The sequence below is a fragment of the Triturus cristatus genome, chromosome 1_1 (assembly GCF_964204655.1).
Source record: "Triturus cristatus chromosome 1_1, aTriCri1.1, whole genome shotgun sequence".
In the NCBI taxonomy this organism is placed as follows: Eukaryota; Metazoa; Chordata; class Amphibia; order Caudata; family Salamandridae; genus Triturus; species Triturus cristatus.
Genome location: NC_140579.1, coordinates 1,053,676,512 through 1,053,689,308, shown reverse-complemented (window position 1 = coordinate 1,053,689,308; position 12,797 = coordinate 1,053,676,512). Strand labels below are relative to the sequence as shown.

Sequence of the window (12,797 nt, the reverse complement as noted above, 5' to 3'; positions counted from 1 at the left end):
ATATTGTGCAATTATTCCTCCAATCAAGTCTTCTCATTTCCAATAAGAGGCCACTTCCGGTTGGAAAAAAAGGTTGTGAAAGTAGTTGCATCTTCCCAAAAACGAAAGAACTTATATTCCTGTTACTTTTTGATTTAATAATGGACCAAAACAATAATTCAGACCCATTCGCAAACATGAAGATAGTTGACAAATGGATAAAGAAGAGAAATTCTAGATGACGGCCCTACAACAAATCTACCTTTAACCCTAGTAATGGGAATGGACGTGTACAGTAGACATTCAGGATACTTATTTCCGTATTTGTATAATATAGAAACAATGGACGTTCCTCAGGTTTGTTGTTGGAAATTAACATTCTGTAGTAGGGGATCTCTGTGTATAGTCATAATCTAGTGAATAGTCCCGCCCATGTGCGCGGACCCCGGAGCAATAAAAAATAATCTCTAAAAGGTGACAAATCATGCAGACCTGCATACACCTTTAAGAGCGAATTTAATTTAAAGACAGATAATGCAGCCTATACCCACAGGCTACACTGTCCAGTACTTCAACTAGAATTCCACCAAAATCCACAAACAGCACTGCCTGTCCAGTTTTTCTCCACATAGGAAAAAACCCTGCCTCTACCAGCAAAAGCCTCTGGAATGATAGAGAGGAAGGAGTGGACAGACAAGCCCCATAGGCTGCCATTATGTGGCTTGGAACAGGATACTGTGCCTTTAAGAAAACTTTCCAGTTTTCCAGAACTTTCCCCAGTATCCCAGAATGCCCAGCAGGTCCCATTTACTTTCAGTTCTTTTTTCCGGCTCCTGCTAGCAGGACCCTGGAGCATTGAGCTCTACCTTTTTCAAGGTTTTTCATTGAGATTTTGGCAATTTTTGTCACTTTTTCTTGTGTTTAGTAGCTGGTACTGTCAACATGCCTGGCTTGTTCGACAAGTGCCCGGAATGTGGTCGAAAGAAGGCTAAAACTGACCCACACGAGGTGTGCATAGCTTGCCTTCCCCAGTCCCACGTGCCTGAAAGCTGTACCATCTGCCACTCGTTTTCAGCAAGAACCCTGAGGGACAGGATGAAGAGCAGACTTCAAGCTCTGGAGGAGCGAAGACTGAAGGCACCAGGTGGGTCTGGAGGGGCTGATTTGGCCCATGCTGAGGCCTCTGGGGGGCTCCCCAGGGGCAGGAAGACCAGTAAGCGCTCCCGCTCCCCGTCGACGTCGAGGGCGTCGACGGCGACGTCTAGGAGGATGACCACCGTCTGCTCGCCGTCTCCCCAGGGCTCTGGGGAGAAACGGCGTCGACGATCGCCGTCGAGGGACCTGAATAGGCCGCCGTCGACTACATCGGCGGCGTCGGCGACGACGCCGTCTTCGACTGCGTCCAGCGGTCGACGTCGAGAGAAGACCCGGCGTCGGCGTTCGGCGTCGAGGGATCGCAGCTCGCCGTCGATGAAGAGAAGGAGATCGACGTCGAGAAAGCGAAGATCGCCGTCGAGGCGAAGATCACCGTCGAGGCGAAGGTCGCCGTCGAGGCGGAGGTCGCCGTCGAGGCGAAGGTCGCCGTCGAGGCGAAGGTCGCCGTCGAGGCGGAGGTCGCCGTCGAGGCGGAGGTCGCCGTCGAGGCGAAGGTCGCCGTCGAGGCGAAGGTCGCCGTCGAGGCGAAGGTCGCCGTCGAGGCGAAGGTCGCCGTCGAGGCGGAGGTCGCCGTCGAGGCGAAGGTCGCCGTCGAGGCGGAGGTCGCCGTCGAGGCGGAGGTCGCCGTCGAGGCGGAGGTCGCCGTCGAGGCGGAGGTCGCCGTCGAGGCGGAGGTCGCCGTCGAGGCGGAGGTCGCCGTCGAGGCGGAGGTCGCCGTCGAGGCGAAGGTCGCCGTCGAGGCGGAGGTCGCCGTCGAGGCGGAGGTCGCCGTCGAGGAAGAGATCGACGCCGAGAAGATCGCCGTCGAGGCACAGGTCGACGTCGAGGCACACGTCGACGTCGAGGAAGAGAGAGTCGCCGGGATCGGTGTACTCAGTGGTGTATACCCCGCCTCGGAGGTCTCCGTCGCCTCCTCCTCTCCCACCTCTGCCACCGCCTCCTCCACCACCACCGCCACCTCCTCCACCACCGTCTCCACTTCCTCCACCGCCGCCTCCGCGGCCGCGGACTCTGTCTCCGCCACCCCGGCCTCTGTTGCTGCCAAGCACTCCTGCGGTGCCGCCGCCGGTCCCCCCGAGGTCGGTTTCCCTTCCACGGTACCCGACTCCGCCGCAAGGGACCCCGAAGCCACGACGCCCACGGTCGCCTGGACCAGCGAGACAGGCGGACAGGCCTAAGCCGAAGAGGTCGCGCTCCCGTTCTCACAGGAGGCGACGATCGCGGAGCCGAGGGCGATCCTCGTCAGACTCTAGACGACGCCGCAGAAGGTATAGGTCCAGGTCGCGCTCCTCGGACAGGGACCTTTCCCCGACGCTGTCGGACTCCCCGGGGACTAGGGTGTCGCCGGTGGACGACTTGGTCTCGTTCCAGGAGGTGCTGTTGCGAGGGGCTGCGAAGCTGAATATCACGGTGACGGTTCCAACACCCACGACGTCCGTGATATTTGAGACGCTTCATAAAAGACACTTGTCTCGCCCCCTCCTGCCTCTCGTGCCTGGACTGGTGGAACCAGCTTTGGAACTGTTCCTCACTCCCGCAACAGCGAAGGCCGCTCCGTCCAGGCTCATGAAGAAATATAGGGCCCCGGAGTCGGATCCGTCATTCTTGAGAGGGGACCCGAAACCGGATTCGGTTATCGTGACGGCGGCGAGAAAACAACATGCGACCGCCCCGGCCTCCACGGTGCCACCAGACAAGGAAAGCCGCTGGCTGGACTCTGCGGGCAGGAAGGTGTGTGGTACCGCCGCCACCACGATGAAGGCGGCGAGTGCAGGGGCGTTGTTGGGCCGTTACGACTGGGCCCTGTGGGAATCCCTGCAGCAATATGCGGACCTCCTGCCACGAGACAAGAAGGAGGACTTCTTGGAGACGGTGCGCGAAGGCATGCTGGTTTCTAACCAAACGATCAGCGCAGCAGCGGATATATCGCTATTGGCCGCCCACGCCTACTGTCATGGCGTCCACCAGCGGCGCCATTCCTGGTTGCGCCTGACGTCCCTCAAGCCGGAGGCGCAGCAGAGAGTGGCCAACCTGCCCTTCTCGGGGGAAACCCTGTTCGGGAAGCATGCGGACGATGAAATGGCCCGCATGAAGGCTGAAGCGGAAACCCTGACGGCCGTCGGGTTGGAGAAGGCCGAGAAAAAGAAACGACCGTTCCAGAGGAGGTTCGGGTCGTCGGGCCGAGGGCGTGGGCAGGGCTCGGGACAGCAGCAGCCACAACAGCAGCAGTTCCGCAAGCCCTTCCAGAAGCGCCAGAGGGGTAGAGGTGGCCAGCAGGCTACTACCACAAACAAGGGCCCGGCCGGGTCTCGGCCCTGAGCTGTTACTTCCCCCTCAACCGTTACCCACTCCAGTGGGGGGAAGCATTCGATTTTTTCCGGCAGAGTGGAGAAAAATTACTCAGGACAAGTGGGTGCTGAATATTGTTTGCAATGGATACAGTCTTCGGTTCATCAGCCCGCCTCCAGCGATTCCGCCGGTCAGCTCTCGCTTCCAGCTGAGGGAGCTCCAGGCGGAGGCAGACATCTTGTTGAGAAAAAAGGCGGTAGAAGAAGTACCTTTGTCTCAAAGGGGAAGAGGTCTGTACTCTCGGTTCTTCCTCGTTCGCAAGAAGGACAAGAACGAGTTCAGGCCCATTCTGGATTTGCGACAAGCAAACAAGTGGATTCGCAGAGAAAAGTTTCGCATGCTATCGTTGCACCAGATTTACCCTCAGCTGCAACGGGGAGACTGGCTCTGTGCCATAGATCTACAGGATGCGTACTTCCATGTGCCCATAGCACAGAAGCACAGGAAGTTCCTGCGATTCCAAGTCGGCGCCAATCACTATCAATACACAGTACTGCCATTCGGGCTAAAGTCTGCTCCCAGGACTTTTTCGAAGTGCATGGCGGTGGTGGCGGCACACCTGCGGAGGAACAAGGTGTTTGTCTACCCGTATCTGGACGATTGGCTGATCAAGGCGTCATCCTTCGAGGAAGCGCAAGAACACTTCCGTTGGACGTGCGAGCTCTTGAACAAGCTGGGGTTACACGTCAACATGTCCAAATCGGTCCCATCTCCGGTACAGTGCATACAGTACCTGGGGGCCTCCATAGATACGCGGTCAGCAAGCGTGTCTCCTTCGGAGGAGAGACGGTTATCACTCCTTCGGAAGGCTCAGGACCTCAGGACTGCTCCATCGACGACTGTGAGGAAGGTGTCGTCTCTACTGGTATCGATGGCCTCCTGTATCTTCCTCACTCCGCACGCACGTCTACAGATGCGACCACTGCAGGAGTGCTTGGAGGATCAGTGGGATCAGAAGACAGGCTCTTGGGACGACAAGATCCGACTGTCTCTACATGCTCGTCAGTCTCTGAAGTGGTGGTGTTCGGCGGAAAACCTCCTCAAGGGGGTTCCCTTCCACAAGGACATTCCCACGACGAATGTGGTGACGGATGCTTCTCTCCAGGGCTGGGGTGCGCATTCCGGGGACCTGCAGATTCAGGGGAAGTGGTCTCCTGTGGAATCGACGTACCACATCAATTTCCTGGAACTCAGAGCTGTCTTCCTGGCACTGAAGGCTTTCCTTCCGTCCTTCCAGACCAACTCGCTGCTGATACAGACGGACAATACAACCACGATGTATTACCTCAACAAGCAGGGGGGGTCGAGATCGCGCACTCTGTCGCAGGAGGCGCAGGCGATCTGGCGCTGGCTGCTGGCCCGAGGATTGACGATCACGGCCACGCATCTGCCAGGGGTGCAGAATGCTCAGGCGGACGCCTTGAGCAGGCTGATTCAGGAAAACCACGAATGGGTCATAAACGACTAAGTACTAGGAGAAGTCTTCGCAAGGTGGGGGACTCCAGACGTAGATCTGTTCGCCACCGCCGAAAACAGCAAATGCCGAGACTTCGCATCCAGGTACTACCAGCGGGGGACGCTGGGGAATGCGCTATGGATCGATTGGTCGAACAGCTTTCTGTACGCTTTTCCACCCATTCCCCTGATTCCGGCGGTGCTCATCAAGCTGTCCCAGTCCAGGGCGCGGATGATCCTGATCGCCCCGGAGTGGCCCAGGCAGTGGTGGTTCACGGACCTTCTTCACCGGTCTCTCCTTCCTCACATGCGGTTGCCGTGCAGGCCGGACCTTCTCACGAAGTTCGGGGGGCGGATGGTGCACCCCAACCTCTCGTCTTTGAGTTTGGCGGCATGGCTCCTGAAATAGTGCAATACGGTCATCTGAATCTACCAGACGATTGTATGGACATTCTGAAGGAGTCTAAGCGACCTTCCACTAGGACATCCTATGCTTACAAGTGGAAGAGGTTCTGTATCTGGTGTAAGTCCAAGAACTTTGATCCGACAACATGTAAGGAAGATGTCATCCTTCCATACCTTTTGCATCTGGCGCAGTCTGGCCTTAATTTCCATTCCATTAAGGTTCATCTGGCTGCTTTGACTGCTTACAGGAAGTGCCCTTCACAGACGTCCTTCTTTCAGATTCCTGTGGTCAAGGATTTTTTGGAAGGCTTGAAGAAGGTGTTCCCTCCTGTCAGACTTCCCTCGCCTTCTTGGGACTTGAATGTGGTGCTGTCCAGACTGATGAGAGAGCCTTTTGAACCAATTCACAAGGCTTCCTTGCAGCACCTATCCTGGAAGGCGGCGTTCCTGGTGGCCATTACATCGGCCCGCAGGGTGAGTGAACTTCAGGCATTATGTTGTCAAGAACCTTATACTGTGTTTCATGCTGCTAAGGTTGTGATGCGTACTCACCCTAAGTTCCTTCCTAAGGTTATCTCTGACTTTCATGTCAATCAGACCATAACTTTACCTACGTTCTTTCAGAATCCCTCTTCACCAGCGGAAAGGGCTCTCCATTCCCTGGATGTCCGAAGGGTGTCGAAATTTTATCTGGATAAGACCAAGGATATTCGTAGGTCTGACCAATTGTTTGTTAATTATGGCTCAGTCAGGACTGGTCTTGCGACCTCTAAGCAGTCCATCTCTCGGTGGATTGTGTCCTGCATACAGTTGTGTTATCAAAAGGCTAATAAGACCTTAGGGGGTAAACCTAAGGCTCATTCCACCAGGGGCAAAGCTGCCACGACGGCTTTGCTGCGTAATGTTCCGATTGCGGAAATCTGTAAGGCGGCCACTTGGAAGTCGGTCCATACCTTTGCTGCGCATTACTGTCTGGACTCGGATGCCAGGGCAGATGCTCAGGTTGGGCAGGCTTCGCTGCGAAATTTGTTCGCACAGTAGTGGTTGTGTCTTATGTGTTCTCCACCGCTTTTGTTGTGTGGGGATGGGCTTGCCATTCTATTCACTAGATTATGACTATACACAGAGATCCCCTACTACAGAAGGAGTAGTTTCTTTTCTGTAACTCCAGTTCTGTAGTAGGGGTATCTCTGTTATAGTCATAAACGCCCGCCCTCCTCCCCGGTGGAGAGATACTTATTCATATGGAGAATGCTACAGGTCTGGCGTGCTACGCCTTCAAAAAGAACTGAAAGTAAATGGGACCTGCTGGGCATTCTGGGATACTGGGGAAAGTTCTGGAAAACTGGAAAGTTTTCTTAAAGGCACAGTATCCTGTTCCAAGCCACATAATGGCAGCCTATGGGGCTTGTCTGTCCACTCCTTCCTCTCTATCATTCCAGAGGCTTTTGCTGGTAGAGGCAGGGTTTTTTCCTATGTGGAGAAAAACTGGACAGGCAGTGCTGTTTGTGGATTTTGGTGGAATTCTAGTTGAAGTACTGGACAGTGTAGCCTGTGGGTATAGGCTGCATTATCTGTCTTTAAATTAAATTCTCTCTTAAAGGTGTATGCAGGTCTGCATGATTTGTCACCTTTTAGAGATTATTTTTTATTGCTCCGGGGTCCGCGCACATGGGCGGGACTATTCACTAGTTTATGACTATAACAGAGATACCCCTACTACAGAACTGGAGTTACAGAAAAGAAACTACTCCTTACCAATACAAGGTTCATCCGTTTGCCTCACATCCCCCATGAGGACATTCTCCAAGTCTATGTCAGTAAAAGCTGCCTATCTGAGAAGGCAAAACATTTTCATCCAAGCATGCTTAGACAACTATTTGATGGACGGGTCAACACTTCAAAAAGTCTTGTCACATTTCAAGAGAATTCTGAAAATTCTAAACTAGCTGGATCTATAGGTCAAACATACGAAGTCCACTTTAATGCATGTTCAGTTCATTCACTACTTCAGAGCAACGATTGATACACAGGCAGCAAAAGTGCACCTTTCAGAGAAGAGTGTTTTGTTGTTCATCCGAAGTGTTGAAATCTTCAGAAGACATCTCTGAAAAGATCTCTTTGCTTCCGGAGTCCTGCATTTTCCTCATATTTCACACTCATCTACCCATGAGGCCTTTTCAGCAGGCTGGACGTTTAGTGGTGTCCTTTCACCCGGAGATGGGAATGAATGCTAACTCTACCCACAGCAGTAATAGTCTCTGCCATTCTAGTGTAAGGAAGAAAATCTTCTGAGAGTGGTCCATTTAGTGAAGACATTCCATGTGAAACAATTGCAGAGATTTCCTCTCCTGTAATTTGGAGAGCTTTTACAGATCATGTACCAGCACAAGACACAGAACCCCACAAATCTCCATATCAACCTGGTCGAGTTAAGAGCAGTTCACCTGGCTCTCAAATCCTTTCTGCTAACAATAAGCACTAATGCCTAGTTTGTTCACACGGACAGTACAGCAATTTGTTACTTGAACAAGCAGGGAAGGACCAGATCCAGACTGCTGTCTCTCAAAGCACAAACAAGTTCAAATTGGCTCATAGCCATGAATCTGCAAATTAAGGAAAATGTTCCAATGCAGAGGAGGACCGAGCAAGTTTAGCTACCAGAATCATGAGTGGGTCATAAACGACGAAGTGCTAAAGGAAGTCCTCGTTTCACAGATCCTTGTGGACTAGGCAATGAGTTTTAATTGTGAACCTTTAGGAGTGAGAGAAGCAGATGAGCCGGGCATCTTTTTTTTTTAGCTGTTTGCATAATTGTTTTGTGCCAGGAAGCTGCCATATAGTCTGTTGCAGTGGTCAATGTATGGAATTTTCCAGGACCCCAGGTGTGACAGATGGTTGAACCCTGGCTTTGGCCACCCAAATAAAGGGCACAGGCAGGACACAATGTGGTTTTCACAACCATGTGGCTTTCCCAGCCCAGCATCATGGAGGATTCAGCATTGCACACATGGTCCAGCTGATTCAAGCTCTTTGCCTTTTCCCCTTAACTGGCCGCAGCCGGCAAAATGTCAGGGAGAAGAAGGTAAAGGGGGTTAAGGAGGTTAAGGAAAGTATTAAGTTCTTTTATTGCTCTTTGTACCAAGTGAGGATAACTTCACTCAAACACATAGGAGGATGCTGTGTGTCTGCTAGCCAACAGGTCAACATACATGGTCGAATACCTACCTCAATGTGACATGCACACGGCTATGGTCCTGTGAAAAGGGTAAAACCTCCTGACTGCTTATCATTGCTTCATTGTCACATTATGTGCACTGATGGGTTAATTTTATTCCAATGTGATAAATTAATCTCTGGTATGCAACATCACAAGTCAATGTCATATTGCAAATCCTAGGTTATTTGTTTAAGATATGTGCAGGCAACTGTATCACAGCAGGGGGCTTTCCCCTGTTAACACCACAGCTGTGGAGGTAATGAAAAAGCTTGTTTGTGATTAAATACATTATTCCTTCACTATGACCCTGTGACTTAAAGAGCTTGTGGCCTGCTCTTTTACTTTAGTGAGCCCTTGATCCTGGCTGATCCTGCCATAAACGCTTCCTTGGGTCATCATTTCATTATTCTCTTGACTGTGCCAACTCATGTGTTTTGTTTCAGCACTAGGCCTCAGGAGCAGCCGTTGAATCATAGTCACAGTTACACAAACCTTGGAGCAGGCTACTCCTTTGAACATTGAACCATCATTCCCTAATTTAAGCAAGTGGCCTCTGGAAAATTGGTTAATCCCTCCATTTGTCACATGTGAACTCTACCACATGATCATTCAAACCCGATGAATGTCTGGAATTTACCCCATGTCTCTCGAGGACCCAGTTGTGACCTCCGTAAGGCAGGAACCTGATCTAATTTCCTGTGCTTTGGGGTAAGATGAGTCACTTACCACTGTAGATCTCCCATTGTTCTGTCTGCGACAACAAAATATTTAGGAATTACATCCTCTCTTCTACATCTTCATCAGCTTGGTGGAATACTTGTAAGGTGTAGGACTGCCTTCTGTGACTATAACCAGAAACGCCTCCTCATTGAGTTGTGTAAGCGCTACATAAGTAGCAGAAGCAGTGGCGGGCAACACAATAAAGAGGTGGGGAGGCATGGGTGGGGGAGTGTGCGGGGGGTTAATAAAAAATAACACTTACCAGGATCTGCCAGATGCCTACCATGTCGCGCCTCGTCCTTCTTAGTCCCAGCAGGCACTGGGGCAGCATTAGACTCCCTGTGCAATCTCCGTGCTGCTCATGCTATGAGAGCAACACGGGCAGTGGCCTGATCATGCTGAAATGACGCTCTGCTCAGACCAGGGAGTTTGTGCTGTTTCTCCAGCCCAGATTTTCAATGTAGCCAGGCTGAAGAAACCTAAGTGTGCATGTGTACTTGGCCTGAGACGGCTGTCCAAACACGCATGTGCACTTAAAAGTGCACATAGCACTCCTCCTCCATGCCCCGCCCCGCCCCCCCTCCCAGCACGAGCTGTCTCAAAGCCGGCAAATGAAAAATAAAACTATTATAGGTAATCAGTTTATTTTTCACCTGCTGGCTCTGAGCCAGGGGGGCGACGCTCCTCCACCTTTGCGGAGGAGCTGCCCCTGAGCAGACGTTACGCACTTCCTGTGATTATCTTACTTTGGCACACCTTCCTTGGCCAGGAGGGTAACCTGCTGGTAGTCATATGCTACCAGTTGCTTAAGTGGGCAGCTACTGTAAGGTACTGTGTACCTACACCTCTTTAATTTGGGGTGATTGATTTAATTTAAGAATATCTACACTTCTCAGTAGCAAACAGGTACTCTGGGATAGTAAACATGTGCACTTCTAAATTTCCATTTAAAGCACAGGTTAGATTAACAGGGCTATTTCAATGCTCCCCCCTACACTACCCCCTTACTTTGACTGCATTTCTCCCTCATTTCACAGAGTACAGTGAAGGGCTCCTATTTCCCGATGAAAAGTTACATTTCTTCCCTCTAGAATACCACCTAGTATGAATAGAGGTATCACTTTGTTCATCGTTTACTCCTTGACAACCAGTACAGAGGAATCTACAGTTTACCAGGGATACTGATATTTAAGGTCCATCTTCTCAGTTTAGCACATGGGGACCTTCTCTCCGAGAAGTGAAGAAGAGATCTCAGGACAACTTTGTGTCAGTGAGAGATCAGAGGAAGTCTCTGCTCCTTTTCTTCCCTCATGTGAAGGTGAGTCAGTGTCTTTCCTTTCATCTCAGCTGCCCCTTTCCTCTGTTTCCAAACCAAGAGCTGTTAGGCTCCTAATGTTCCCCAAAACTGCCACAAAGCAAGCAGGACGTGTATTATAACCATAACTGTGGAACAGTTTTCAAAGGAATCTTTGCATAAAAAGTGACCCAACCATTGTTTATCGTGGTCTCTTCTAACCCTGTTTACCAGCATGACTTTAAGGTTACATATAAACATAGCAGAGGCCATCACTGAAGGATTTATATAGGCAACACTTGGGGCTATTGCCCTACGTGTTGTCCTAGTGACCAACAATGAGGAGTAAATACACAGAAGTACACATCACTCTCACACATTTGCCCTTGTCCTAGAAAATATCTCCGGTACTTTCTGTTAAATGAATGTACACCCCCTGGCGCCTTTGCAGCTTTGCGCCCTCTTTGATTGTATCTCTGTAAGACTGAGCAACCACAAACCCCTTGAAGTCAGGCTACAGCCTGGGTCATAAAAAGTATAGGTTTGCAAATGCATGTCCCAAATTTTGATCTGTTTAGTGTTAAGTTAACTGTATTGCCTTATTTTCTCTTTGCAGAAAAACGCCTGGCCCCTAGCAGTGTGTACCCTGCTTTCTGTGCTCCTGCTCTGAACCGACGAAATTCCTCAGTGAAGATTGTTCAAAAGGCTGAGGAGAAGGATTCCAGTTTGCACGGCTTGGACTGCAAAGAGACTGCGAAAAGAGATGAGAACCAGCCTCCATCTCACATGTCCACCACGGCAAACATGTTGGATCCAGCACCATGAAAATGTACACCAGTTTTATTTTATTGGAACAAGAACCAAGGGGCCAAACAATCAAACAGAACTGTCTGGAGCGATATCACCAGCACCGGCTGCCCAATTGCCAGATTTATGACTTTCTGCAAAACATAAGTTGATATGATAGGTTTTTTACAACTTTATTTTTTTACTTTTAACTATTTTTATTTAAAAATAGCACCAAGTACGGATTTCGCTCACTCTAAATTTCCCCATTACAGGGCTAAACCTGTAGTATACATTAAAGAAGGTGAGCCAGCACAAAATGATTATAAAGACATGCCTCGGAGTAGGGTAATGCCTAAATAAACTTCTGGTCTGCCAGAAATAGAAATACATAGAACAATATTTGTGTTATTCAAATATTTGATTTTATTGGCTTATTTCTAAATGCAACTACAAATTACTTTATTATAATTCAGAAATTGAATCTGTCACCTGTGGCTTATCAATTTAACGAGGCACGCTCTACTCCTAAAACGTTAGCATCCCAGAGTTCTCTTTTTTGTTTTGCATAAGTTATGCAGTACCATATGCTTCCAGGAAATTAGAGTTCCAGTGGGACTGTCCTATTTAAGTGGAATAAAATTTGTAAAGGGTCTGAGGTGTTTAATCGCGTATCAATATGCAGTTTTGAAGCTCTTAAGTTGTCTTACACGTGTTTTGGAATTCTATATATATCCAGATCTACAATGCAGGTAGACAATATATCACTTCGTCTCTAGCAGCCCTCTAAATAGTTTGGTGGAGCATGATCATTTTAGACACGCAATAGCAGTTGTTTAAGAAACTAAAAAACTTCTGTTGGATTCCTTATATTTACTGCCGCCATCAGAAAGTTGACCACCTTGCATGGCCCTGAGTGGCTTGATAAATCCAGAGTAACGCAACACCGAGCAAATCACTGCGTTGCGTTACTCTGCCCTGGGAAGACATTCCATGGGTAGAGCGTGGGTGTTACCACGCATCCATCAACCCATGGATTCTGAAGCATTCTCAAAATTTATCAATGCTGGTAGACCTGGGAATGCGTCAGAATGCTACGCCTTCCCAGGTGAGGAGTAATGAGGAGAAATATCTATTTCTCCTCATTACTTCCTCTTTCTATGTGTACTTCATTCTGCAGCACACATAGGAAGAGGAAAATGACACAGGGAATAGTTTTTGTGTAGGAAGGTGTACCTTCCTGCACAAAAACAATCCTACTTACAAAGCAGACACCCTTGCACTCTGGTGCAAGGGTGCCTGTGTTGGAGCTAGGTAGGACATTGTGCGGTAGCCCTGGGAACAGACAGGAATACTCCGTATTTAACATTCCTGCCCTTTCACGCAGCGCAGCTAGGTAACTTGCTGCGCTACGTGACTTTTTAATAAATATGT

At 49.9% G+C, this 12,797-nt stretch overlaps 1 protein-coding gene across 7 annotated transcripts in view; it reads left to right on the top strand.

Moving 5' to 3' along the window:
• DEF6 (DEF6 guanine nucleotide exchange factor) overlaps positions 1-12,018 on the top strand; it is an 849,237-nt gene extending 837,219 nt beyond the window's left edge. For all 7 annotated transcript variants that reach the window (XM_085651111.1, XM_085651116.1, XM_085651114.1 and 4 more), the window contains one exon: positions 11,194-12,018. In XM_085651111.1, the coding sequence (XP_085507237.1) occupies positions 11,194-11,402 (209 nt within the window). In that variant the 3' untranslated portion in view covers positions 11,403-12,018. The remainder of the gene's footprint in view (positions 1-11,193) is intronic.
• Positions 12,019-12,797: the final 779 nt, after the last annotated feature.